The sequence below is a fragment of the Equus quagga genome, chromosome 11 (genome assembly GCF_021613505.1).
Source record: "Equus quagga isolate Etosha38 chromosome 11, UCLA_HA_Equagga_1.0, whole genome shotgun sequence".
Lineage (NCBI taxonomy): Eukaryota > Metazoa > Chordata > Mammalia > Perissodactyla > Equidae > Equus > Equus quagga.
The window spans coordinates 94432600-94458973 of record NC_060277.1 but is presented as its reverse complement, the minus strand read 5'-3'; the positions used below and the strand labels follow the sequence as shown (position 1 = coordinate 94458973).

The following is a 26374-nucleotide window of genomic DNA, read 5'->3' as shown; positions in this document are numbered from 1 at the left end:
GGCCCTGTCCTCCTCTGCTGCATCCCCCACAGCTCCACCAGGGCTGTGTGCTGAGCAGGTGTGGGCTGAACCAAACTGGCCACCACTTGTGCTAGGCAGGACTTCCTCCTGTCCCTAACCCCATCTGGAGGGGACAACAGGAAATCAGGAGGCTGGAGCCAGACGGACTTCAGGTCCCAGTATAGGTGGTCATCCCCCAAGACAATGCTTACTCCACCTGCCCCTGGTCATCACTGCTCTCGCAGAGTACTTGAAGCTCACCCAGGGCCTCACCAGCAAGCAGGTCACTGTGGCCTCATAGCAAGTTGCCCAGCCAGGGACCGATTAGGAGTCTTGCTTTAAAGAAGAGGAAACAGACTCAGAGGTTGGGTGACCTGCTGAAGGCCACACAGGAAGAGCTGTCCTTTTAAGACTTCTGCCCACGGGGGGCCTTAGTCTGAGGGCTGGCTGAGGTTCCTGGCAACCCAGATGTAAAACAGGAGGGGAAGGCCTCTATTTCTGATCTAGCCAGGGCTGAGGGCCTCCAGTCTACCGTGGAGACCCAGCTCCACTGGCTGTGCCCAGACTCCATGGAGGGAGAGGAGGAGGAAGGCGGTGTGGGCACCGCCCCAAAGTAATTTGGAAAAGGGAAACACTTCCTCTTTCCACAGATGCTAAACCCCTAAAGAGTCGTCAGGGCCTGCACTGGCACATCCCCATGGGCACACGGCCCCTGGCATGGGGTGGACACAATGTGTCAGGTCCTGGCCAACCTAAGAGGACAGGCTTCCTTCCTTCCTCTCCCCCAGCCCATCCTGGGATCCTGCCTGAGGGGCACTGTGCATTATCAATGCTATGAGATAAAAGGTGAGGGGGCCCCATTTTCATCAAAACCCCATACTAAAGTCTTCTGGCTGACTCTGCATTTTAGATCTCAGGAAAGGCACTGCTAGTAGCACCCCCCTCCCCTAGGCTGTCCCTCCTATAGTCCAGGGAAGGAGTGGGCAGGAGGGAGGGAAGACACAGACTACCAAGGGGAAGGAGTGGCAGAGGAGAAGAGAAAGGCACACCCCCAGCTCTGTCTCCACAGGCTTCCCAGACCCTAGGCCCATTCCCCACACACAGCAATTATGTGGACGGAAAGGAAAAGCCTGGAGCCAGTCTTTTGGGGCTCCTATCCCCGGCTCCTCTACTGATTGCTTCCAACTTTCCTGCCCCCACCCCACACATTGAAACAAAGTAAGAATAAGAACTATGGCTTTTACACTCTGTTCCTACAGTGTCTGTCTGAAGATGCGGGGAGGGTGCCCGCTGAGCTCTGCAAACTCCCCAGGCAGCAGTGGGCAGATTCGGGGGTGGGGATGGGTGTGAACAGACTGTTTCCCCAGCTTCCAGGACAGGATGGAGATATGGCCCAGGCCTCTTATCACTCTCCCTCCAGTCTTCAGGATCCAAAACAGAGAAGAGGGGGAATTGGGGGGGGGGGGGGTGGCTTCCCTATGCACCTACTGGGGCAAGGAGGAGGTCCTAAAGGAGAAGCAGGGCCTCAGCCATGGAGAAGGGGGTTTCAGCATTAGCACTGACAGCTCCCAAGGCTCCTCGCACCCAGGAGTGCTCCCCACAAGACCCTCCCACAGCTGCCTATCTGGATGGTGGAAAATAGCCCAGCTTTATACTTAACCCAGTCACTTAACATCCACCAGTGCTGTTCCCTCATGTGTAAATGAGGATAATGCCCCACCCAGGATTGCAGGGATTAAGATTGGTAAAATAGATCCGGGCACACATTAGGCACTCCACAGATGTTAGCATCCCCTTCTTTCCAACTCTGACCCAGAAAGGGCCTGGGTCCCTCTTCAGTGTCGTAATAGCCAGTTCCGCAGCAGTGACACAGCGATGATCACATGCAAGTCGCAGAGCTGAGCACATTACGTTGATGTCTTGCCTAATCTCAGCCCTTTGAGGGAGGTTCTGGTAATATCCCTGCTTTACCGATGAGGAAATATGCTCAGAGAGGGTACTGCACGCAGTAAGTGGCAAAGCCAGAACCCAAGGTACACTGCCTACTCCACAGCCGCCCTTGGAGTTCCCAGGGTGAGTAACCAAAAAGGCAGGTTACTTTCCCCTCCAGCCTAGACCAGTGATCCTCCCCTCCCCAAACCCCTCCCTTTAAACACTCTATGCCCTAAGTCACTGCCCCCTCCAGCACACAAACTAACTGACACCCCCCTCCCTGACTCCAGATTTGATTCTCCCAAGACACTCAACTCTCTGACCCTCTCACCAAATACACACAAGCCATTAACCCCCTTTCCAACACACACACAACCCTGACCCCCCCTCCCAAAACACACACAACCCTGACCCTCCCCACAATGCACACAGAATTTCAACCCTCCACAGTAAACAGCAGTCCTCAGAGACCAAGCCCCAGGGGCCTGTTTGGGGGTGGGGGATCCAGTACCATCTCTGGGGCCTCCCACTCTGGCTCCCTGAGAGACTATAGCAGGACAAATACCCACCCCTCCCCACAGTGACCTGGAGAATATTTCTGTCGTTCCAGGGTCTCTGAAAGGTACACTTAAGATATCCAAAGTCCAGCCTCCTTCCAACTTAAGACAGAGATGGGAGGGTGAGGGGGGCCATCTGAATGCCTTTGTTGGTGGGAAGTGGGAAGTGGGAGGAGGGAGCCTTATCAGCGAGGTTTCCTACAAAAAAGGTGGCAGAGGACCAGAGCATATCATTGCTCCCTGCAGGAATGGGGGCCACCGATGTCGACCTTTTCCGGGAACTGCCTGACCCCCAACACCAGACTAAGGCGAAGGGAGCAGGGAAGGTGAAGCTGCCTCTATCTCTGAGTGTGAATTCTGATCTGTCATGCTTCACTACACGGAGCTGAGAGCTTGGGTCACCAGGCCCCTCAGCCGTGCACGAGAAGGAGGGAGATACCTGGCTCCCTCAGGCCGCAGCCACACCTCTGGTCCCAGAGAAGGGGAAGGTCAAGGAGAGGCTCAGAAGCCGGGGGTCTGAGTAGGAAGAGAAATTGTTATTGTTTACTAGGAAGGAGGAGGGGCAGGGAAACCCACAGGCTCACAGAGGGAGGGGGCAGGAAGGGGCATTGCCTAACCTGGGTGGAGAAAGCCAGAGAAGGCTCCACTTGCCTGAAATGTGGGCACCCCACCCTAGGGGGAGAAGGTTACCAGGGTGGGAAGCGGGGGACCCGGAAGCCCTCCCCACCCACCTCTAAGAAAGAGGAAGAAGCTTGCAACATTCAGAGGAGGGCAAAGTATTCACTCATCTGGCACAGGACAGGGCAAGGACAGGCGCCAGGCCCCTCCAAACCTCTATGAGTCAAGGCCCAGGTGGGCAGATTTTCTACGTCTCCGTTCCCATCACCTGGGCAAGAATAAGTTGTCCACAGGCACCAGGTTACGGGCCTCTGACTTCTCCCTCCCTAAAAATCCCACCCTGGTAGGAAGCAGATGTTCCAGTTACCCAAGCTGAGGATATGACCCCCAGTCCCTGTAGACGCAGTACCCACTCCACAGATATTAGGAAGCACGGACACACCCACCCATTCCCTAGCAACCTTGAACCCAGAGACTGGCCTCCCCCATCACCTAGCACAGCCTGGAAGATTGGACTAGAATCGGGGTTCCCCAACTCCCAGGTCACTATGCTGTCCACCTCACACTCCTATGTAAGGAGGACAGAAGACGGCGTGGGAACAGAAGGTAGAGGTGTAAGAAGGGGTGTCAGTGGGAACTGAGGCAGTATCTGTCTGCCCTCTGGCCCCAGGGCATAAAGGACGGGGCCTAAAGGAGTACAGACATAGAGCCCCTGCTCCCAGCGGCTGATGGGGCCTGGGAAGGAGGGGGCCACCGCGGAGCCACAGGAGGCGATCCAGGAAGCAGTGGTGGCGGTGGGCAGACAGCCAGTGCGGGCAGTGAGGCACCCAGCCAGGGCCTGCCCCAGGGACAAAGAGACTCCCTGGCTCCAGGGAGAGTGCACTGCCCCCACACTGAGAAGGGGGCACTGACCCAGTCGAGCCAGGCGCACAGGGCAGTGGTGCCAGGCAGCTTGCCAGTGGTCATGGGAGGGACGGTGGGTGCCCAGGGCAGGGTGTTCAGTCCATGCCCGCTAGGAGAGGTGGGACACGTTTCCCAGGTCAGCAGCTGACCAGCCAGCCAGCCCGTTCTGCTGCTTCCACCCCCTCCCACCCAGGCCAGGCCTCTGCTCTCTCCTCCCCCCAGCCCTGGCCTGGCGCCCAGCTGGGCCCTGGGGGCCAGAGTTACTGTAAGCGGCCTGGCAGGCCCAAGGCCTGGACTCTGCCAGCTGGCCATAGCCGCCACCACCTCCCACTACCTGGCTCGGCCAGCCAAGGAAGGGTACTGAGACCCCCGCGCGCAGCCAACAGGCGACCCCTGTGGCAGAGGGCGGAGGCAGACAGAAAACACAGGCCCTGCCAAGAGCATGAATGCGTCCACAGCCAGAGTCCGGGCTGAGCACCCCCTCCTGGGACACTCGCCCTATCCACTAGGCTACCCATGGGTCCCTCCTTCTCACCCTCCCCACAAAGGGAAGCACAACCTAGCATGGCCAGGGTGGAGCTGGCAGGAAGAGGGGGGGTTCCAGCTGGCCTGCCCCTGTCTACTCCTTCAAGCTCTTTCCCTCAGACGCACTGGAGGGGGTGGGCTGGAGGTGGGGGGCCACTCTCCGTAGAGCTGCCATTTCCACCAAATGTCGAGAGGTTTGTTTACCCGCCTCCGACCTCTGTGTCCAGTCCCTGGAGCTATTTATAAGGCCCTCAACAACAGAACACAGGAGAGGACCCGAGGGCACTGTGTAACAGCACTGTTTCATCTCTCCCTCTGCCACCCCCAACATCAAACACAACCACTGTGATCCGCCTATAAGCCATGGCCTCTCATCCTTGAGCCCCCCACATGATGGTCCCCCACTTCTGGAGAACACCTCAACACTACAGCGAAACAGGTGTGCCCAGAAGCCAAGCCCTGAGGCCTGCCGCCCTCCACAGCCCCCACCCACCAAACCTCCCACCACCCCACTTACTGGCTGGGGATGGCGTGCTATAGCCGCTAACTGGAAGCTGGTGCTGGAGAGTGGTCAGAGCACCTGGCGGGGAGAGTCCACCCAGCATAGGGGGGAAGAAGAAGGCGTAGGGGGGCACCGGGTACCCATTGAGGTGCCCTCCCCCAGGTGTTGGGCAGGAGCTGCTGTTGCTGGCCATGCCAAGCAGCCACAGTCAGAAGGGCAAGCAGACAGTCTGGCAGAGGGCTCTGGCGGGCTTCAGGCCGCCCCTCCTCGGAGCATGGGGCCTGGGCCCAGAGGGGGTTTGGGTGGTCAGCCCACCCCCCCTTCTGTCCTGGAGCTGCTGTCCAAGGCCAGCAGGCTAATCTCCGCCTTCTGGAGCCCCCACTCTAGCTGGGGGCCGGGTGGGTTGGGGGATGTCCCAAGAGCTGATCCTTTGGTCAAGCAGTTCTGTGAGCTGGCACTTTCCTGGGAAGGTCCAGAGCTGGCCTTCAGGACGCCGAAAAGGATGCCTCTCCTAGGTGGGCCCCGGCTAGGCGGCTGGGGGGGCCATGTCCTGTGATGCTGCAGAAAGAGGAAAGACAGGTGAGTGGGCACTGAGGAGCAGGCACACAGGCATTCCCCATGGAGCTCCCCAACCTGGGCGGCCGGAGATTTTCCTGTGGCACCCGGCTGAGCAGACAGCTGGCACCATGCCTGGCTGGCAGAGACAGCCTGGGAGCAGGGCCCAGACACTGCTGGGGGTAGCAGGATAGCACAGCCAGGCTAGAGAGACGGAGACAGAGGCCAGAGCCATGGAGGGTCTCTCACCCACAATCCTGAGGGGCAAGGGTCCAGGGTGCCACCCCAGAGGATCCCTGCAGCAGAGGCAGGCAGCTGGCCGTCCTTCCCCCAGTGAGGGTTACCTGAGGTCAAGAGCGGAGAATGTGTGCTTGAGGGGAGGGGGGGAGGAAAAGCTGCTTCCCTAAAGCATTGGTACTTCTCAGAAAAATGACTCCTAAGCCAGGGGGCCCTTCTCACACCACTTCCCCCCCAAATCAAGCCCCAGCACCCCAGATGGGTTTGTCCCACAGGCCCAGGGAGGAGGCCCATTGACCCACAGACAAATAGGGAAATGGGAACCAAGGACTCCTAGGTATCACCTCCAATGCCCAACAGCACGATGGGCTGAGGGCAGGCAGTGTGTCAGGAGGGCAGGGACTGCCCCGGCCGGAAGCCCCCTACTCCCAGGCAATGAAGGGGTGAGGGAGACTGATCTCAGAGTTCACCCACACACCCTGTCTGCAGAAGCCACATCCCTGGAGGGGGTGGGGGGTGGGCTGAAGATGAAAGGCCAGGTGCACCCCCACCGGTGGGTACACAGATCCACACCCTGTTTGAACAGCTGGGACCAGAGGACACGAACAGATAACACCCTGGGATAGAGAGAGACAGAGATGAACCCGGAGATCCCACGACACAGTGAGACAGACAGGCAGCAACAAGAATAAAGAGACGGAAAAGGAGAAGCAGATCCACAAGAGGATGCTTCACGTCCACTTGGGCTATAGGAGTTTATACATACATAAATACATATGCACGTATTTATATATGGATATGTTTGTACACATATATATGACACATATATCTATAAGAAAAACAAAAGAAGAGAAACAGACAAAAAGAAACACAGCCAATCAAAACCACAATGAGATACCACTTCACATCCACTATGATGGCTGTATTCAAAAAGTCTGATAAGGGGGCTGGCCCTGTGGCCTAATGGTTGAGTTTGGCATGCTCTGCTTCAGCAGCCTGGGTTCATGGGTTTGGATCCCAGGTGTGGACCTACACCACTTGTCAGTCATGCTGTGGTGGCAACCCACACACAAAATAGATGAACACTGCCACAGATGTTAGCTCAGCAACAATCTTCCTCAAGCAAAAAGGAAGATTGGCAACAGATGTTAGCTCAGCCACAATCTTCCTCAGCAAAAATAAAAAAGTCTGATAATAACAAATGTTGGCAAGAATGTAGAGAAACTGGAACCCTCATACACTGCTGGTGGGAATGTAAAATAGTATAGCAACTTTGGAAAATAGTCAGGCAGTTCCTCAAAAGGTTAAATACAAAGTAATCATATAACCCAGCAATGCCACTCCTAGGTATCTACCCAACAGATATGAAAACACACGTCTACACAAAAACTTCTACATGGATGGATGTTCATACCAGCATTATTCATAATGGCCAAAAAGTGGACCCAAATGTCCATCAACTGAGGAATGGATAAATAAAATGCTGTCTAGCCAAGCAATGGAATATTATTCTGCCATAAAAAGGAATGAAATACTGACATACATTACAACATGGATAAACTTTGAAAACATTATGCTAGTTCTAAAAGACCACATATTGTATGATTCCATTTATATGAAACATCCAGAAAAGGCAAATCTATAAAGACAGAAAGTAGATTGTGGTTACCAGGGGCTGGGGCGTGGGTTTGAAGGAAATGGGAAGTGACTGCTGATGGGTATGGGGGCTTGTTTTGGAGTGATGAAAATTTTCTAAAATTGACTGTGGTGATAGTTGCACAACTCTGTGAATATACTAAAACGATTGAATGGTACATTCTAATGGGTGAATTTTATGGTATATTAATTACATCTCAATAAAGCTGTAAAAAAGAAGAAGAAAGAAAGGAAGAGAGGAAGGAAAGAGAAAAGAAAAGAAACACAGACCCAAAATAAGAACTGCCTCCATTTCCAACCCCTTCTCCCCCAAGCTCAGGCCAGACTAGGTTCCAAGCTCCAGGCTCCAGGCTCAGACCTGGAGTCCAGGGGATGCGCACATGGCCAGCATTTGGCTGAGGACAATGCCTGGGACGGGGGAGTTCCTGCCAAGGCCACTCTGAGGAGGCCAGGACTTCTGGGCCCAGCTGGGCCAGGCTGAGGGAGGGAGAGGTGGGAGACAGGTACTTGCTAGGGAGGGGCAGCTTTGCCAGGAGGGAAATCTGGACCTTATTAATGACCATGATTTTTACTGTTACTAATTACGACAGCCACAGGGCCTTTCTCCTTACTTCTGAACGAGGTGCCCCCTTCTCTCCCCAGGCTCCTCCCAGGCTGAGAGGGCTGATGTCAGAGGAACAGGGGCCCCACCCATCAGGCCAGCTGCCGTCCTGGCCCCCCCACACCCCTGTGGGGCCCCACACAATGGGAACTCAAGCTGGGGAGCTAGGCAAGGGAAGGAGGAGTTGGCTGAGCCTCAGCAGCATGACAATCAGACCCTCACACACACACACACCACACACTTACACAAACTCCTGGACACAGGTCTACGGAAAGTGTCCGGGTGGGTAAGAACACGCTTGCGTGCCCCAGCCTGTGAGTGTGTGCGGGCACGCACGTGAGGAGAGGGAACCTGGAGATACCATCTCTCCACACCTGGGCTCCGCCACACAGCGCGTGGTTCAGGGCTTGCTTGCGTGCATGGCCCCAGGACACAGCTCCCCACAGACACCATCACAAGCCCACAGTTCTCCAAACTGCACATTCCCTGGCCCTCACACAGCCGGGCTGGCCTCTGAACCCACCTCCCTGCAGGCCCCTCAACACGCACTATAGGATCCACAAACACCCAAGAGGTGCTCCCTCTGAGAAACACTGAAGTGGATTCAAGTCCATACGGAGGCCTGCCTCCCCAAGGTGAGGCCCAGGAGGCTGAAGCCCGGAAAGCCATGCACTCCAGACCCCAAGCACCCTGACCCAGCTTTTGGGGGGTCAGGAGAAGATTCAGTCAGACCAGTCTGGACCCTCTGGAGCCCACCTTGCCTCCAGAGGAGAGAGAACTGCAGCCACCTTAATGCCTCAACTTTGCCCCAGAGGAGTTTGAAATCTCGGACCATACTTCAACCCCCTACAGATACACACCCAGGGAGAGGCTGGAAGGCCTCCCCCACCCCCATCAGAGCCTCATTAACTCAGCCTGCAAACTTTGGTGCAAAGTTACTCAGCTCCCTGGGGAGGGCCTTGAGCTGCGAGAGGGGGTAAAGGTCACAGAAATGGGCCAAGAGCCAGGCTGGCCAGGGAACAGGGATGGGCAAGGGTAGGGATGATGGAGGCGGGGCCAAAGAGTGTAGGCCCTGCCTCAGAAGGTCTCTCTGTAGCCATGAGACTTGGGCAGACGCTTGGGCCCAGGCCCCCTGTACCCAGGGGTGGAGACGATACCGTCAGAGAATCGAAACCAGCACCAAAGAAAGGGAAAACAAACTACCCACATCCAACCTCCACCCTATGCCCGCCACCTCCACTGCCCACAGGTTCCCTCCCTCGAGGGAGAGAAAACCACATGCCCACACCTCCACAACACTAAGCCCAGCCTCGGCACAGCAGAAAGAGGGCTGGGGGCTGGAGTGTCTGCCAGCAACCATGCACCCCTGCCTGCTGGGGCCTCCCTCACCCCAAAAAGGTGCCAGGATCCCTTCCCCAGTGTCAGACATCCCCAGCTGCCCATTCGTTATATCCCCCAGAGTCACACGCCTAGAGACAAATGCAAGAGCTGGCTGAGCCACAAAGATGGTAGAAAGAACCAGAGGTTTGAAGGGTCAAATCTCAGCTCTGCCACTCTGGGTGACCTTAGGCAAGTCACTTAACCTCTCTAAGCATCTGTCTACTCGCCTGTGAACTGCATACCTCAACAACTGGCTCTGTGATTTAAGAGATAAAAGTCCTGGAAAGCACCTAGTATAGCGCCTGACACAGAGGAGGTGCTGGGCAACTGGGTCCCCTCCCTCCCCCATACCTCTGAGCACCACCTGAGTGCCTCCCTGGGCAGTGTGTCTGCTCTCCCTTCCCGTTCCCCAACCAAGGCTAGCATCTGTTGACAGGGCTGGGCAGGAGAATTACCCATTTTCCAGGGTCTGCTTCCCCCCAGACTGAAGAGAGGGATGTGGGCAGAGGGGTATTTGGGGTGTGGGTAGAGGCCCGACCACAATCCTTTCCCAAATTCCCTTCTTTCATGTCACAAACCAAAAAAGGGAAACCTTTGGATTTGGGGAGGGGAAGAGAAATAGACCATTTCTTCCCCTATTCTCAGGGGAGAGGAGTCAGGGGTCCCCAAACCCAGCTGGCCCAGTCCCCCTTCTTCATCTACTTTCTCCTCTCTACTCCTCAGGCTCTCCCAAAACAATGGCTCCCAAGGTAGAAAAGTCAGGTGGTCCCAGGGGGGCTGAGAGGAGGGGACAGGGATTGGGGAGCTTAAAAGAAGGGGAGACAGGGGGTTTCCTAAGCATTCTAGACAGTCAATGAATCATATGCAAATAACACTCAAAGCTCAAGCTCAACTTGGGGGGTGGTGGGGGTGGGGATGGGGACTCCAGCCCTGGCAGAAACAGAGACCTGGCCCCTTTGGACCCCCTACCCCTGCTAGGAGCTGGCAGAGCAGGGCAAGGCAAGACAGGGCAGATTTCAAACCAGAACAGTGGGCTGGAACTATTTATAAACTTTCCAGGAAAACACACACATATACACACACACACACAAAGCCACAACCTCTCTCCTCCCCCACGCTCCTCAGATCTGCAGGCAGGGGTTGGGGAGCAGCAATGGCTACTACTCCCTTTTTTCCCTTTATCCAGGAGCCCCTCTGGCCAAGGTTCTCACCGGCTCCTCCCCGGCAAGGCCACAGTCCAGCTACTCTGGTCTCAGTTTACCGTTTGCTCACCAGGGTCCGGGTTGCAGAAAGCCTGGCCAGGCCAACCTCTCTTTGAAAGGGACCACCCCAGGACGGCCTGAGAAGGATCACGTGGGCAAGGCTGGGACAGATGGAGGTGCCTCTTCCCCACCAGCCCTGAGGACCCCAGGCCTGCCTCACTGGAGCTAGGCTTGTTTGAAAAACCTGTCCCAAGCATGTGTCAGCCCTGAGCACATCCTCAGGGGGGTAGGGGAAGGCTGAAGTCGAGCATCTTCCTCTGGATACTGCCACTGCCCACTGCCCACTGTCTCAAGCGCAGCACCTAGTCCCAGAAGAGTGGGTCTGATGTCTCCCGAACTTGTGCCCCACCTGGCCTAAGGTCCTGCTTCAGCTACGCAGGGCTGCCTGACCTTCACGTGCCACAATCTCAGCAGTGACTGAATACCAGGCAGAAAGGGCAACTGGACAAGCCCAAGCCCAGACAGGCCAGGTTCTGGGAGGAGGAAGCAGGGGTCTCTGCTAAGCAGGGCAGTGCCCCCAACTCCTGCACCCCCAAGGACCGCAACCCAGAGCCCCCTGGGAAACATGCTCAGGACCTCTGAAGTCCAGGGTGGCTAAGGGGCCCACCCAGAACCAGAGCTGAAGCCTCCCACCCAGTCTTCTTTCAAGCAGAGAGTAGGTGAAAGGGCAGGGGGCAGCCCAGGCCGCAAGGAGAGGGAGCAACCCACGGGGAAGGAAGAAAACAGGAAGAGGAAGAGATGAGCCTGCCCAGGCCACAGCCAGACCACAGGAGTGTGTGGACCATACAAAGGCAGCTCTGTCCTTGTGGGGGACCAAAGGGGCACAGACAAAAGGGGACCCCCCAGCCTGGAAACCACCGTCCTCATACCCAGCCTGGCACGGGGCTTTCCCCACCCTCACCTTGGCAGCTGCCCCCTCACCACTGTCTCCCCCTCCCCCATGCAGTGCAGGAAGCACAAGTCCCTCACAATGGGGGGGTCAGAGCACAGAGCAAGCGAGTGTGTGTGTGTGTGTGTGTGTGTGTGTGTATGTGTGTGTGTGTGTGTGTGTCTACAGCAATCCCCCCATCCCCTCAGCTCTGCCCCAACCCTGAGACTGCCAGATTCTAAATCCTAGGGCAGACAGACTGTCTGCAGGTCACAGTGCTACCAGCCCCCTCCCAGCATCTCTCCCTGGGGACCCAGGCTGCAGGGAAGCCGGGAATGGCCCCCCTGCTGCCTCAGGATATCCTTTTGGCTCTGACCCCAGACCAGGCCTGAGTCAGACTGTGCCCTGCCCCATACTCCCTCATCCCTCGACCCCCCAGGAATTTCCTACTCCATACCCGCCTATTCAGTTGGGGCTAGAACTAGGGGCAATCTCTTCCCCTCTCCATCCTCAGCTGAACAGGGAAGCCCACAAGGGGGTGGGCAAAATGGGTCACAAAGTCCTATGGCCTGCCCCTTAAAGTACAGGCCTGCGGGATCAAGGAGAAGCTGCTGCAGGCTGTGTGTGTATGGGAAAGGACACTCTGCAGACCACGACCCTCCCACCCCCAAAAACATACACAACTGGGGATCCTGTCCCAAGCCCCTCCCTACTCCAGCCTGGATCCCAAGAAGCCACAGAAATGCCCTGGGGAAGGTAGTTTCCATGAGAACACAGGATGGGAGAAGGCTCAAAAAGTAAAAGGAACTAGAGAGCAGAGGTTCCAGGCACCGGCATCTTCACGAGGCAGCAGGACCCAGGCCAGAGGGGACAGGGTCTGCACAATCAATCAGACTCACACAGTCGGCCACAGTCAAGCACAGCCAGACGCGGTCACAGTCTCCCCAATGCTGGGTCTGCGTAGGTGGCTGTGACTCCTTCCCACAGACAGAAGTCTGGGGGGCCCTGGGGGATCTGGGGCATCGGAGACCACACACACTCAGCCTGAAACGGCCCCCTAGACAGGCCCCCCAAGACCCCCCCCAACTGTGGGCCTGGGGGGAGGAGCAGCTCCCTCCCCACAAGAACCAGGGTAGTGCCCACGGTGGCTATCTCCAAGGCAACCAACAACAAACATCCCGGGAACCACAGTGGGACAGGAAGTGACAGCCACGTGACAGGAAGACATTTTTTTCAGCGTTGGGGGGGTGATGAAGATTGTTAGCAGCCCCTGGGGAATCAGCTGTCCCCCTAAGTTTCCCTCACTTTGAGCTGGAGGGAAGGGGGGCTGGGAGGGTGGCCACTCCCCAGCGCAGTGTGCACAGTTGGTGGCAGGGTTGACAACCCTCCCTCCCTGCCTGCCACTCACAGTCTCCTCGTTGGTCACCCTCCCCTCCACTTCCTGCCGTGACTGGAGATCAGAGAACTCCCCACCGCAGCTTCCCCTTCTCAAGTCTCGATTCCTGGGCTGAAGGTTTCACTGGGGGTGAGGGACTGAAGGAAGGAGGGCTGGGGACCTGCGGTAGGACCCAGGGGACAGAAGCTCTGGGGTAGGGGCCCGAGGGAGCCACTCCAAGGTAGGTGTGTACACACAGGCACACAGCGAGTGGGTCACGGTGACACACCACCAGGCGCAGTGACACACCGAGACTGCCTGACCTCGGACAGCCCTGGGGGGAGGGGAGCAGAGCCATTGGATCCAGCCCTGGCGTGCCCCACTCCAGCCCTGTCTTGAGCCTCCGGGTTCATCTCAGGCGTCTACCGCCTCCAGGCAGGCGAGGTCGCAACTGTGCACAGCCTCCGCTGCCTCTCCCCCGCCTTTTATGCAGAGGAATCCCCCTCCCTGCTCCAAGGTGCCCGCCTAGATGAGGGCACCTTGGCTGGAGGTGGGGGGAATGGAACCTCCCTCCATCCCCCTCCCCTTCTCTGCAGATGTCCCAGACTATATTTAGCCCAAACCGGGCGGCCAGCCAGACCCAGACTCCCCACTGGCCCGGAGCTGAGCTCCCAGTTTTTATGCAATTAAAACATTAACAGAGAACCACCCCCAGCCACACACCCCCACGTCCCCCAGCCCTGCCAGAGCAGCAGAGCTCAGAAAACTTGAACAAGGGCAGCCCAGCTCTGCAACCAGTGATGGGGGTTGGGGGGGGTCACTGGGCAAAGAGCAATAAATTCATCCCCTTGCCCATCATCTCCTCGCCTCTACCCCCAGAGGCAGGACAGGGGCATCATCCATGAGATCAGGTTGACAGTTGGAGGGGGGCAGGCTTTCCTTGTTTCGCAGAAGGAAGAGAAAGGCATATCCAGTGGGTGAGGGGGTTGCCTGGTTGCAGAAATTCCACCTGTCATTTTGCAGCCCCCTCCCAGGCCAGCTCCAGTTACAGGGCTGGGGGCTGGCAACAGGTGCTGGCCAGGCTGGCAGCAGTCTAATCCCCCACCCACTCCCCAGGCTGAGAGTGGTGCCTGGAGGTCCCAGCAGGGGCCCTGGTGGACACGATGCTGGGTTGGAGGAGGAGGCATCGAAGCCAGGTGGGGGGTGGGGGGGTGTAAGACCTGGCCCCCTGGACACTACAATGTGTATTGGAGGGTCTGGGGAAGGCAGGGAAACCTTAGTTCCACTGCACCTATTTCATTTCCCCATGATGCCAGGCGGGAGGGCTAGAGTGTGGGAGGTCTGTCTGCCTGCCTCTTCCTCCTCCTCCTCTCCAAATTCCAGGAACAGGCAAGGGAGGCTCCAGTTGCGGAGAGAGAGGGAGAGCAAGCGGGCGGTCCCAGCTGGTGGGGGGCGGAGACTGGAGCGGGAGGCAAAATCCAGACGAAGCAGGAGACACCCACACCCGAGCCAGACTGGGGACAGACACACCGACGCTGACACATTCTCACACTCTGGGCCTGGTCCCCGCATGCCCGCCCAGACACCCTCAGCCAATCCTGCCAATCCCCAGAACACTCCCTGAACACACACAGAGATCCTGGCCCTCACCCCCACCCTGCATCCCCCTACAAACCGGGTGGGCTCCAGACAGCAGCCAGAGGGTGAGGACGGGAACAGAGGGAGGAAAGACAGCAGGCGTCAGAGAAGACGTGCAGCCAAAGCCCTGGGAGCTGGGGGTATCAGTTGCCACACTCCTTTCCCAAAACCCAGTAAGTCAAGACAACCCTCGTCATCTTGCCAAGGGCCCTGACAGCTTCCCACACTCCCAAAACCACCACCACCAGAAAGGGACAGGGGTGGGAGGTGCTGGGCAAGTGGGGAGTACCCCGTTTATTTGTCACAGGGATAGGATTACCTTCCCCAGATGCCCATCACCCCAGATCCCAGACAGTGCTCCTAAATAGACCCCACAGAGGCCCAAACACACTCAGCCGTCCAGCCCAGAGTAAGTCCTGCCCTGCCCTGCCCATGCCGCCCAGAGGACAGGGAACCGGGCATTGAGGTTTACATTTTGGGGCAGGCCTCACCCTCATGTCACACAGTTCTAAGGATGACTCCACCTAAGACTCTAGAGTCTGAGCAGGCGGGAAAGGTCTCAGAGGGCAGAGCCAGCTTCCAAGACCAAATGATTTAAGGGAAGTGGTGCTAATTAACTGGGGTCTGGGTCAATACCCCAAAAATGGACCTGAAGGGCTACTCAGACAACGTCCTCTCCCCCACGCTAGACAGGGTGGCAGGAACCACGTCATGGCACAAGTGGGTGACTGTGCCCAGCGGGGGAGGCACGGGGGTGATCAAGATGGGGCTGCCCACAGCTAGCTTCCTGCCAGGCTGCCACATGGTTGGGAGTAGGAGGGGGATCAGAGAGGTGTCCCAGAGTGGAAGCAGGGGCATTTAAGGTCAGACTGAAGGGACAGAGATTTAGAGGCTATAGGGGGTGGGCAGGATTAAGCTATTCCAAGCCCAGAGTCTTCTCAGATCTGCCACTGCTTGTGCACTGCCCTCACCAGTCTGATGGGGAAACCCCGACAGCGACCACCTCATCCACACTCACTCACACCCTCAAAGTCCTTCCAAATCCAACATCCTCAGCTCCCAAGGGCCTATTTGAGTCTGACCCTAGTGACGGCTCTGTCCCAAGATGGACATGGTCCAGACTCCCAGGCAGAAGTGATGTCCTAGCCCCTCCCAATACACCAACACCCTTCACAGCCACAAACTCCCTGACTCCGCAACCACCCTCCTTCTTCCTCCAGCTCCAAATACTCTTTCCCTTGTTCCTTCCTCCAGACTCATCCCCACCTCCCCCCTCACAGGGGAAACCCCAAGCCTCCAAGCCACCCTACTCCACCCTGGGGCTTCCCTGGCCCAGCTGCCCCATCAAGCACAAGGCCCTGGTGGAGAGTTTGGGGCTTGAGCCCCAGTTTCCTAGCAGGACCTGATATCCTTACTGAACCACTTCTCCAGAACAACCCTGCCCTATGATGACTGCAGCCAGGGAAGAGGACAAGAGACATCTCTGAATCTCCTAACCAGGAAACTGGAGGAGGGATGGTGGTCAGCAGCAGAAGTGAGGGTTGGGGGCAAGCCGCACGGGGTGGGGAGGTGGGGGAGTGTTCTAGGGAGCAAGTCCCTCTGAACGTGTACACACACACATGTGCAGACAGCCAGCAGGCAAAGGACAATCTGGTTACTGAAGAGGGAGCCTGCACCAGGCAGGGGCCAAGGGTACTCGTCCATGCCAGCACATTGGGCATCCTATCCAAGACAGGATGGATCATGGAGAAGCCTCTAAGGTTGGAGGCTTTTCTTGTTTGATCTCCACAGGAGTTGGTCCTCATCCCCAGCCTAGTACACTGGGGGCCTATCCCCCTTCCCACGGAGCAGCCTGACAATAGGGCAGTGCCCAGAGAGGGGACATAGCCAAGCCAATTATCCAACACTCCCCTGAACATACACATCTGGCTAGCAGCTTTTGCGCCTCGTGGGTGGCACCAGGTCCTAGACACCCTCATCAGAGCAAAGACGACGACCAGTCTATTCCGTCCTCCCCTCAGCCCAAAAACCTTCCACAACCCCATGGTAGCACCAAACCCAGAGACATCCCTCCCCCTACTGCACTGGCTCCCGCACCCAATTCTGACGGCTCCCCTCACTCCACGGGGGACACCAGCTGAGCGGGCCCCGCCCCCCAGCCGACTGCCTCTGATGGGGGTGGGCCCGCGGGCTGATTCTCCCCAAACCACAGGGCGTCTCAGATAACAGGAGAGAAAGAAGGAGGGGGCTAGTCCGTTGGGCATCCGATCTCTCCCCAAACAGGTTTGAAAGTCTTTTTGTTTTGCTTGGTTTTGAAGAGAAAAGACAGAGAACAGGGGTTCCCAGCGGCGGTTCTGCTACAGCTCGGGCACCGGGGACACGCGCGGCAGACCGCCCCAGACGCCTCACGGCTGCGCGCGAAGACACGGGAGCAGACAGACACATAGACGGGGCACCCCCACCCTGGGCACGGCGGCGGCGGATTGGGAAGCCCAGGAATCCCCAGGTTCCCGTCGGAACCCGTCTGGCACCTGGTCCCCGCCCGCCGCTCCCCTCAACAGCAGGCCACGGGGCTCCGTTGCCTGCGGGAGCCAGGGGGGTCTCCAAAATCCCCGGGAGAGAGGTTACCTCGAAGTGGGGGGACGCAATCCGTCCGGGGCGCCCGCGGGCACGGCGTCTGCCCTAACCCTGCGCCTAACCTCTGCGCTCGCCGTCAGAGGTGCGGGGTCCCGGGAGAGGAGCAGTCCGGGGGGCCGCGGCTCAGGGGCGCGGGGCGAAGGCAGCGGCCATGGCGAGTCACGTGCGGAGGCTGAAACTTTACCCGGAGCCCCAGACTAGGGGGGCGGAGGGTACCGAGCAGTGGGGAGGCCCTCTCCCTCAGGCCCGCCTCCGTCCGCCCAACAACCAATCACCATCCAGGGGCGGGCCCACAGGATCACGCCCCCCGCCCCCCCGCCCTTATAGACCCAGGGAAGGGCGAGTCTTAAAGGTGCCGCGCCTAACGGAAGGCAGGACCGTGGGAATCTAGGAGAATCCCTCCCTCTGCCCCAAAAGAAGAGATTCAGAGCCAGGAGCGGGTGAAGATATGCGGAAAGAATGGCAAGAGGGCTCGGTGAAGAAAGGACTGCAGTGTGTGGCATCACACTCCCTTCCCCCCAACCACACACACCCACACTCACGGGGGCATGGATCACACACACAGCCCTCACACCTAAACCAAGAGAGGCGGCGGCATAGTATGGAAGTGAACACGGTGACTACGGACGGCCCTAGCTGTCAAGCCCCTGATTCCCATAATTATAATCTTGCTCCAGGGACCGGTTGGAGCCGAGAGCTGTGTGACCTTGAATAAGTCGCTTCCTTTTTCTCAATCTTAATTTTCTTATCTGCAAAAGAGGAGGGCAAGAGTAGACCTCCCGCAAGTACACCTCCTCTCCTCTTCCCCCAAACACCTCTCCATCTCGACTGGGTCACAAGAACTCTGGCCCAACCAAACCCTTCAGCGCCCCACAAGCACCCTTCCACCAAAAGGGCAGCGGCTCTTGGATCTTCCAAGAGCCAAGTAGGGGGCGCCCAGGAGCACCCCTCCATGCTAGAGGACTCTCAGACTCAAGCTTCTCCCTCCTGGCCCAGGCTGGAGGAACCTGGAAAGCTTGCGTTCTTGTTCCAGTGGGGCAGATCTGAATCACTCTCCATCTGCAGAGACCCCAATCCCCAACACAGTCACGAGCCCCTCTCCAAGCCCCCCAGCCTGCTGCTCCGTTTGGGAGGATCGTGTCCCCACCTCCAGCAGTCTACTGGAGTGGGGGTGGGGCAAAAGCGGAATCACTAAAGAACAACCTCCCCTCCCCGTTCCCGTCAGAGAAGTGGCCACAAGTGCCCCCACAGGACTTCCCACTGGAAAGGGAAGTGCCACACTCCCAGGCCTCCATCCCAGTGAGGAGACTCAGCTTGATCCGGCTGGCAGAGCTCTCAAACCCACCGGTCCGACGACCCCGCTTTACAGACGAGGAACCAGAGACGAGGAGTGTACACAGACCGGGAGCGGACACTGGGTTTTGTCCACGGTCGCAGTGGTTACAAAGCCGGGTCTAGAATTGAGGTATCTGATTGTCTCTCTCCAGCTTTAGCCCCCTAGCCTTGGTATGGTAGGACAGGCCCGGTGGGGACGCTCTGCCCTGAGGTCAGGCGCAGGGGAAAGGTGCCTGGGCAGCGCCAAGCAGCGGTTACCAAGGCCCCTTCCCGCCTGCTGGGCTGGGCTGTCTCCCGCTCCCGTCTGGATTTCCGTCTGCCGGTGCGAACCGCCCGCCCAGCCCCTCCCGCCCCGTCCCGTCCAGATCCATCCGCAAACATGCGCTCAGCGGGCAGGAATGCGCCAATGGCTCCCAGATGTGGACGCCGACGCTTAACCCCTTCCCCTCCAGCACCCCCACCGCAAAGGCCTTCCAGCTTGAGCCTAGGCAGCAGCTGGGGACGGCGCCCTAGGGAGGGACCAGCCTGAGATGGGACCCAGCACCAGCCACCCCCAGCCTGCACAGGCTTCTCCTGGCCTAGATTCTACCAGTCTTCCTTCCAGCTGAGGCCAGAGGGGAAGGATCATGGACACAAAAATGCAAGTGTGCATAAACGTAGGTACGCTTCCTCCCACCAAGGGTGGCCTTCGCATACACCTGCCAGCACGTGGGGTCAGATACACTCGTGCACATTGAGAGTCAGGTATGCAAATGCACTCCCAGAAAACCCATACATGCATAGCCATGTGCACATTCAGAGCACACATGTGTATGCCCCCACATGCACGCCCAGGATGTATGCACATCCATGGGCACATGGAACAAGCACATACAAGACAGGCATCTGTGCTAGCACAAGGGCATGAAGCAGAGGGTGGGGCACACTCCTAAACAGACACAGCAGTAGGCCCATGTGCAGATGAGGGAAGAAATTCATGCACCCACAAACCTGCTCCCCACAGGGGGTCAGTCACTCATGCATACAAGACTGGCACCCATGTGTATAAGTACACAGCCTGCACACCTTTAGGGTACTCCCTCCCTGCCAAGGGCACCCAGTACTGCATGTCCAATGTCTAGCCCTACCCAGGCTTGACTCCAGGAGGCAGGAGAGGTCCCCAGGTGGGAGGCTAGGAGTCTTCAATCTGCAGCAGCAGCTGAACTGCAGCTGTGCTGGGCCTGCAACAGGGCTCCCATCCCCCATCCTCCAAGGACCCTCGTGCAGGAGGTTGAGAAGAGTGCAGGAAGCAGCAGAGGACTAGCAGAGGGGGAAAAGCCACAGGCCCAGGGGCTCCTCACTCTTTAGGAAAGACACTTCTTGGGGCTTACCCTTCCCCTCCTGCACACAGAAGTAGATGTGCTTGGGGAGGAGCCTGAGCTGCTGGTTTCCCAAGACAGTGATCCCTCTCCAAACAAGATGAAAACCAAGAGAACCCTGACAGGTGCATTGCCAGTGACAGCCCCCAGCAGTCAAAGGAGATACAAAATAGCTCTGAGACACCCCAGGAGGGCCCACACTTCCAGCAAAACAAAGCCTCCCTCTCAGAGCCTGCCAGGAACTCCTGAAGAATAGCATCATTGGTAATCTGAAGAGAGGATGGGAAGCATTGCCCCTCCAAGACCACCTGGATGTGGGTGGGGTGGGAGATGTCTGCTGGAACAGAACCAGCCCCAACTGACTTCTCTTCTCCACAGCCTCCCAGCTCATCCCCAAAGGAGCTCCTCCCACAAGCACCCTCATGGCCCCACCCCCATTTGACTCTCAAAGTACCGAAGGGTAATCTGGGGCAGGGCTCCTATGTCCATTGCATAGATGAGGAAGCTGAGGCTCAAAAAGGAAATTTCCTTGCCCAAGGTCATACAGCTTGTCAGTGGCAGAGCTAAGACTCAAACCCACAGGCTCCTCAACAACGCCTCCCCCCATTTACTCGGAATCAAACATATTTCTACACAGTACCCTGCTGCCTCTTCCTTCACCCCCTAACAGAGCAATTGAGCGAAACACCATCCTTGCCTGGCTCTGCAGGTTTATGGGTGGGGCCAACACATGCCAGAGAAAGATCAGAGAAGGTACTGTGGGCTACACACATATCCCCCAACCCTACCCTAAGCATGATGCCCACCTGCCCAGCAGGCACAGCCGGGTGACTCAGCTGCATCCGGGGGAGATGCCAGGGCAGTGACTCACCTACCGAGAAGAGCTGAGCCTGGCACTTTGCCAGCCCCAGGACAGAAGTGACTTAGTCACCGAGACTGTGATGCCCAGCAGGCACACCCCAGGGATTGGGGACAGGGGCAGGCTGTGCCCTCCATAGTTACATACACCCCCTGGTGAAGAACAGGCATCCTGGGGTGAGCCATGGTTGTATCTGCCCCTGCCCCCTCACCACTGCCCACTCCCACCACACCAGGTGCTGCTCCAGTGCAGACAAGTTTTGTGAGACCCCTGGGCTGCCCTGCTCCCTTGCAGCCTGCCCCCTGCCTGTCACTCACCACCCCCTCTCCCACCAGCCCCACCTCCTCCTGCCACCCAAGTTGTACCCAGGCTGTGAGTCTCCTTTAACATGTCCTGGCAGCACCTCCTGCCCCCACAGCCCCTCTCACCACCCCCCCACATACACACACACACACACACACACACACTCATACACACTTCTGCCAGCAGCTGCTGAAGTTGTTGAGCAGGAGAGGAATCGGGAGGGTGGGGTACAAGGATTGAGTTACCAGAGGCCGATGGGGTGGGCCGTCACCCAATCCCTTCCCCAGCTAGTCCTCCTCCTTGGGCACAGTCTCCCTTACCTGCTTTCCTCCCACCTCTGGCTGGCAGCCTCCTGCCCTTTATGCCCCTCCACCACCACTCCACCCAAGCTAGGAAATAAATGTTTAAGAGTATTTGTCATGCTAAGACCAGCCCGGTATATGAGGGGGAGAGAGAATGAGAGAGATCGAGACAGAGATGGACAGAAAGAATAATTCCAGTTCTCAGTGCTCTGGCTACAACCACTAAGTGTGTCTATCTCCGTGTATGTTGGAGCTGTAAGGGGACTGAATAACTCCCCAAGTCCCAGGAGAGTTGATAGGGCCCAAGGGGAGTCCACAGGCTGAACAACCTCAATCCATTTGCACTATTGATTTCTCACACACTGCAGCAGGTCTGATGGAGGGGGGGACATGATAAATCAGCCCCCCAGAGACAGAGAAACTGAGTGTGGGGGGGAGGGACTCCTGCGCCACAATTTGTGGCCCACTGAGACCAGCTTGGTGGGCAGGGGGTGGGCAGCAGAGGAATAGATATTGAGTAGCAGGAGGCAGGGTCAAGGAGTAGGTGTTGGATTAAGGCTCCTCTGGAACACCTCCTTCCAGCTGGATCTGAAGCTGATTTGAAGAAAGAAGGTAGGGGACAGAAGCACCACATTTGGCTACACAGGCAGGGCCCTGAACAACTCCAGGGGGCGCCATTCACATTAGAGTCTATGCAATGGCTCCTCCTGCAGCTGTGCAACACGGTGGCCCTGGGGATGAGGCTGAGACAGAAGACCAAATTCAGAGGGACCACAATTCTCCACCGAAATTTCTCCACCTGCACCTCAATCAAGGCATCAGAGGAAAACTCATTTCTGACTTGTTATTAGAAGCCCATAGTAATCTCCCTACTTTTCAGCCCTGCACCCTTCCTTTGTTGAGGAGATTGGCAAACAACCACGAGGACCTACACATGGCAGGATGGGGGCTCACAAAGGGCTCTGGAGAGTCTGCAAACCTTAGTCCTCAGTCTGTCCCTAACTCATTCTGGGTCTGTGGGCAAATCTGTGCATCTCTAAAATGGAGTTAGTCCGGATGCCCCTTCTCTAAGTTGTCTCCAAGCCTCACTACTCGCCAGCCTGTGAGCCTGTTGGAAGCCGCCCAGCACCTCGATTCACACCAGTGGCCACAGGCCACCTAAACAAACCCCAACCCTCACCTCCCTCCAGCCTGGACACAGGCTCTCTCCATACAGTGGAGACTTATAAACACACCAAGCTGGGGTTTACCGGAGACTCCGCACAAACAAGCAGAGAGGAAAACCGACCAGACGTGCCTGGCTGAGGTCCTCCTTGCTGCCCTAGGGGAGGGACGCACAATCATGTGTGGTGAGGGAGCTTGACAAGAAAGAAGGGTGCAAAGGGCCTAGGTGGGGATTCCAATGCAGCTAACAACTGGCTGAGTCCTTAGGGCCAGTCACATCCCCTCTTTAGGCCTTGGTTTCCCTCTCTGTAAGGAAGAGGGATTGTCTATGTGACTTCTCAAGCCCTTTGTGGTTCTAAGTCCACTTGGACAGACAGAGCCCTGAGGGGTCCCCAAGACACCCTGCCTGCTTGCTTACCCTCACCTTGGCCAGCCCCTCTGCCTGCCCGTGCTTTTCTGCACGTCCCTTCTGCCAGGGGACAGACCAACTAAAAATAGTCCCTGCAGCCTTTCTCGCCCACAGCTGCCCAAAGAGCAGGAAATGAGGGGGGCAGGGAGGCCCATGTCCTGCTCTCCTCCACAAATTCCCAGCTCAGAACTATGTCCAGCACTCCAGCCTGGGGCTAGTGCCAACTTGGCCATCTTGGGGGCATCCCACACCCCTTCCCTAGGGGGAGGCCTGCCCATAAGTGCCTACAGTCACAGAGCTGTCCCTTCCCCGCAAGAGGAGGAGAGAGGAGGCAAGCGGTCTAAAGGGAAACCTTCCCAATTTCTGACAAATCTGTGCCAACCACATTGTGGGCACCGTGAGGGCAGGGCCTGGCTCCACTGACTGGTCTTTTGAGGGCAGAGAGAATTGGCGTGGGGAAGTTTGTGCTGGTTTCCTTCATCCTGGCCCAGCTGGAGGGAAGACAAAATAGTGCCCCAGCTTCAATTATGCTAATCCCCTGTTCCCCAAAATGTGTGGGTGCAGACATAGGGGTTTCGATAGCCACCCCTCGATACCATGGGAAAAAAGCTAAAAAGGATAACAGAACATCTTGGCTTCCACATGTAAAGATGGAAGGCTGGAGGCAAGAACAGGCCATGCCTGCCAGGCTGGGAATGTGTTACCCCCAAATTGAATCAGAGGCTAGGAGGGAGGAGTCAGGGTGCTACGGTGCCAGGGGCTACAGTGCACCCACCCCTATCCCACCTGAGATTCCTGATACCTCCCAGCCCTGGGAGAAGGCCCTCCTCACACAGGAGGAAGGAAACCAGCTTAGTGACTTTCTGGAGGCCTGCAGGGCAGCTCTGCACCATGAGGTAGGCAGGAAACCCAGGAGTCCTGGCACCCAGCCCAGAGAGTGAGTGAGAGAAATACCTTGGAGGGGAGGAAACAGCCCAGAGTAAGGCAGACACATGGTACCCCCAGCAGCTCCCAGATGTGACCCATAAGGAGGAACTGGCCAAAGGCGCTGGATGGGGAAAGTGAACACATTTCTGAACAAGAGAGAAGAAAGTGGGGCCATGGGAATGGGAGGGATGGGGCCAGCCTGGCTCTTACCTCCTGTCCTCTCCTCCCTGTCAGAGTCAGAGATACTGACATTAAGGCCACCAAATATCCAAGAGGTCTTGGGGTCCTGAGTGTGTTTCCCTCTCCCCTAATCTTCAGACCCCAGCCCCTTCATTCCTAAGCTTCCTCTGGCACCCCTTCCCCAGGGCCAAGCCACGCTGGGAGTCGGCAAGCCCAAGGTGGTAACTGGGAGGCCTGGGCAGTGCCAAGGGTAGCCCTCCTACCATCCTCCCACTGGCTTTCCTCCCGCCTGCTCTCAGCCGCCACACATATCTCAGCTGTCGAATCCGATTAGGGCTCCTGCCCAGTGAGCCGGACAAGGAGGCCAGTGGGCAGGGGAGAGACAGGGACAAGGACGCTGAGCAGGAAAGGCAGAAGGAAGGTGGAGACAGGGCTCAGGGGAAAAGGTGTGGAGCCCCCAGAGGAAGAACAGCCTGGTAGAGCGATCTGTCCTCTCTGACCACAGGCGCTCTGGCGTCAGTTACAACCGGCACTAGGGGAATTCTGCAGAACCCTGGGGCAACAGCCCTGCCTGGTTCCTCTATCCCCCAGATGGGCAAGGATGGGGGAAGGAAACTGAAGGCAGAGAGACTGACCTAGATTTAGGAAGAGAATCCCATCCTGGAACCCTCCCCCCACCACTCCAGTCATAACTACCATTTGCACTGGGCTTTAGGATACACTGTCTTACGGAGTCTTTATGGGAGTATCCCTATCAGGCAAGCTGGGCTTGTTACTGATGGCTATTTTTACAAGTGAAGAAACTGCGGCTTAGAAACCTGTATAAATACATATAGTTAAATGACAGGACTGAGTCTCAGATTTAGGCATCTGATTCTCAGTCCACTGCTCACACTCAGAATTTCTACTTTTCTCTCTGAGTCAAGAGCAGAATTAAGTCTAAAGTCACTCCATTATCCATCCTTTCTTCCAAAACCAACCCCTCACCTAGACAGAGTTACCAGATAAGGACATGGCACCCACCCCCAACTTACAGAGAGCTAGAGGGGTTCCCCCAAAGTGTGACCAGTCTTTTCTATCACTCCCTTCTGCAGTCTGCTACACCCAGAGGCAATATACACACTCACACACACAGTTACTCACACACTCCCCCCTACAAACCCATCAAACCAGAATGAGGTGCCCTAGATCTTCAGAGAGCTGGGCCTGTCAGCCCCCCTCTGGAGAGAAAACAAGCCACTGTAAACAGTAGGTGCCATTCAGCCCTCTCCCAGAGAGCCTGCAAGAGGGCAGAAGCTTCAGGGTAACACCACGAGGCTGAGGCTCTGACAGTCAAGGAGCCCAGGGAGCTGGCACAGCTGGGTGTCCTCCTTGATCTGGTCCACACCCCCAACCCCAGCCATCTGGGCTGAGCCTCTTCCGGCCTTGGCCATACTCCTGGATCTCTCCCCTTCAATGCATGTAGCCACCTCTATCCAAAGCTTATAGAGCTTACAACTATATGGTCTACACACACACACACACACACACACACACACAGCAGGGGGGTGCAGGGGTGCAGGTAGGGGTGGAGGACTTTGCTATGGGCCCTGAGGTGTTGGCAGGGATGGGGGCTCTAAGCTGAAAGAAGTTTCCCTAGAGGAAAAGGTCACCAAAAACCGCTCACAACCTCCACTACCCTCCAGCAAAGCCATCGGTCACCCAAGTGCCAGATGAGCCTGGAAAGGGACAGTAGTTACCCTACAAGGTGAGTAAGGAGTGGCAGGTGAAGTCCTGAGCTCTTGGGGCTGGGAGGCAGAGAGGCAGCAAGAGAGAAACCCCCCAGAAGGGCTCAGCTCCCTCTCCTGCTCCGTACACTGTTACCCCAGCACTGCCAATTCTCCTGTGGAGGTGACATGGGGGAAGGGGTATTAGGCAATACTGCAAAGGAGGGTGCAAGGGTGTGGGGCCTGAACAGACCTTCCCCCCACTTTCTATTCTTAGCCAGAGAACAGGGAATGCCTCCGGGGAAGTGCAGGAAAAACGCTGGAGGATGCAGGGGCTCTGAGCTTTCAGATACCCCACTGTTCCCAGGCTCCCACCTCCCAGGACTACAGTGAGCAGTGGGGGAGGAGGGATGGGGAAAGCCTGAACTGGCGAGAGGGAAATAACCAGATCAGAAGCAGAGAGGCCCAGCAGAAGGCAGCCGAAAGGGAATTGGGAAGGGGTGTGTGTAGTCCTACCTGCTCAGGTGAGTGCTGGCATGGGGGCGATGGGGTTCCCAGGAGATCCGGGGAAGCCCTCTCAGCTCG

At 57.2% G+C, this 26374-nt stretch overlaps 1 protein-coding gene across 3 annotated transcripts in view; it reads right to left on the bottom strand.

Moving 5' to 3' along the window:
* RARA (retinoic acid receptor alpha) overlaps nucleotides 1-26374 on the bottom strand; it is a 43587-nt gene extending 17213 nt beyond the window's left edge. The window contains exons 1-2 of one of the 3 annotated variants that reach the window (XM_046676581.1): nucleotides 26306-26374; nucleotides 5053-5595 (exon numbers count right to left, since the gene is read on the bottom strand). In XM_046676581.1, the coding sequence (XP_046532537.1) occupies nucleotides 5053-5230 (178 nt within the window). In that variant the 5' untranslated portion in view covers nucleotides 5231-5595; nucleotides 26306-26374. Of the gene's footprint in view, nucleotides 1-5052; nucleotides 5596-5841; nucleotides 5941-17237; nucleotides 17425-26305 lie in introns of those variants that run through there. The other 2 variants (XM_046676579.1, XM_046676580.1) reach the window with 2 other exon arrangements.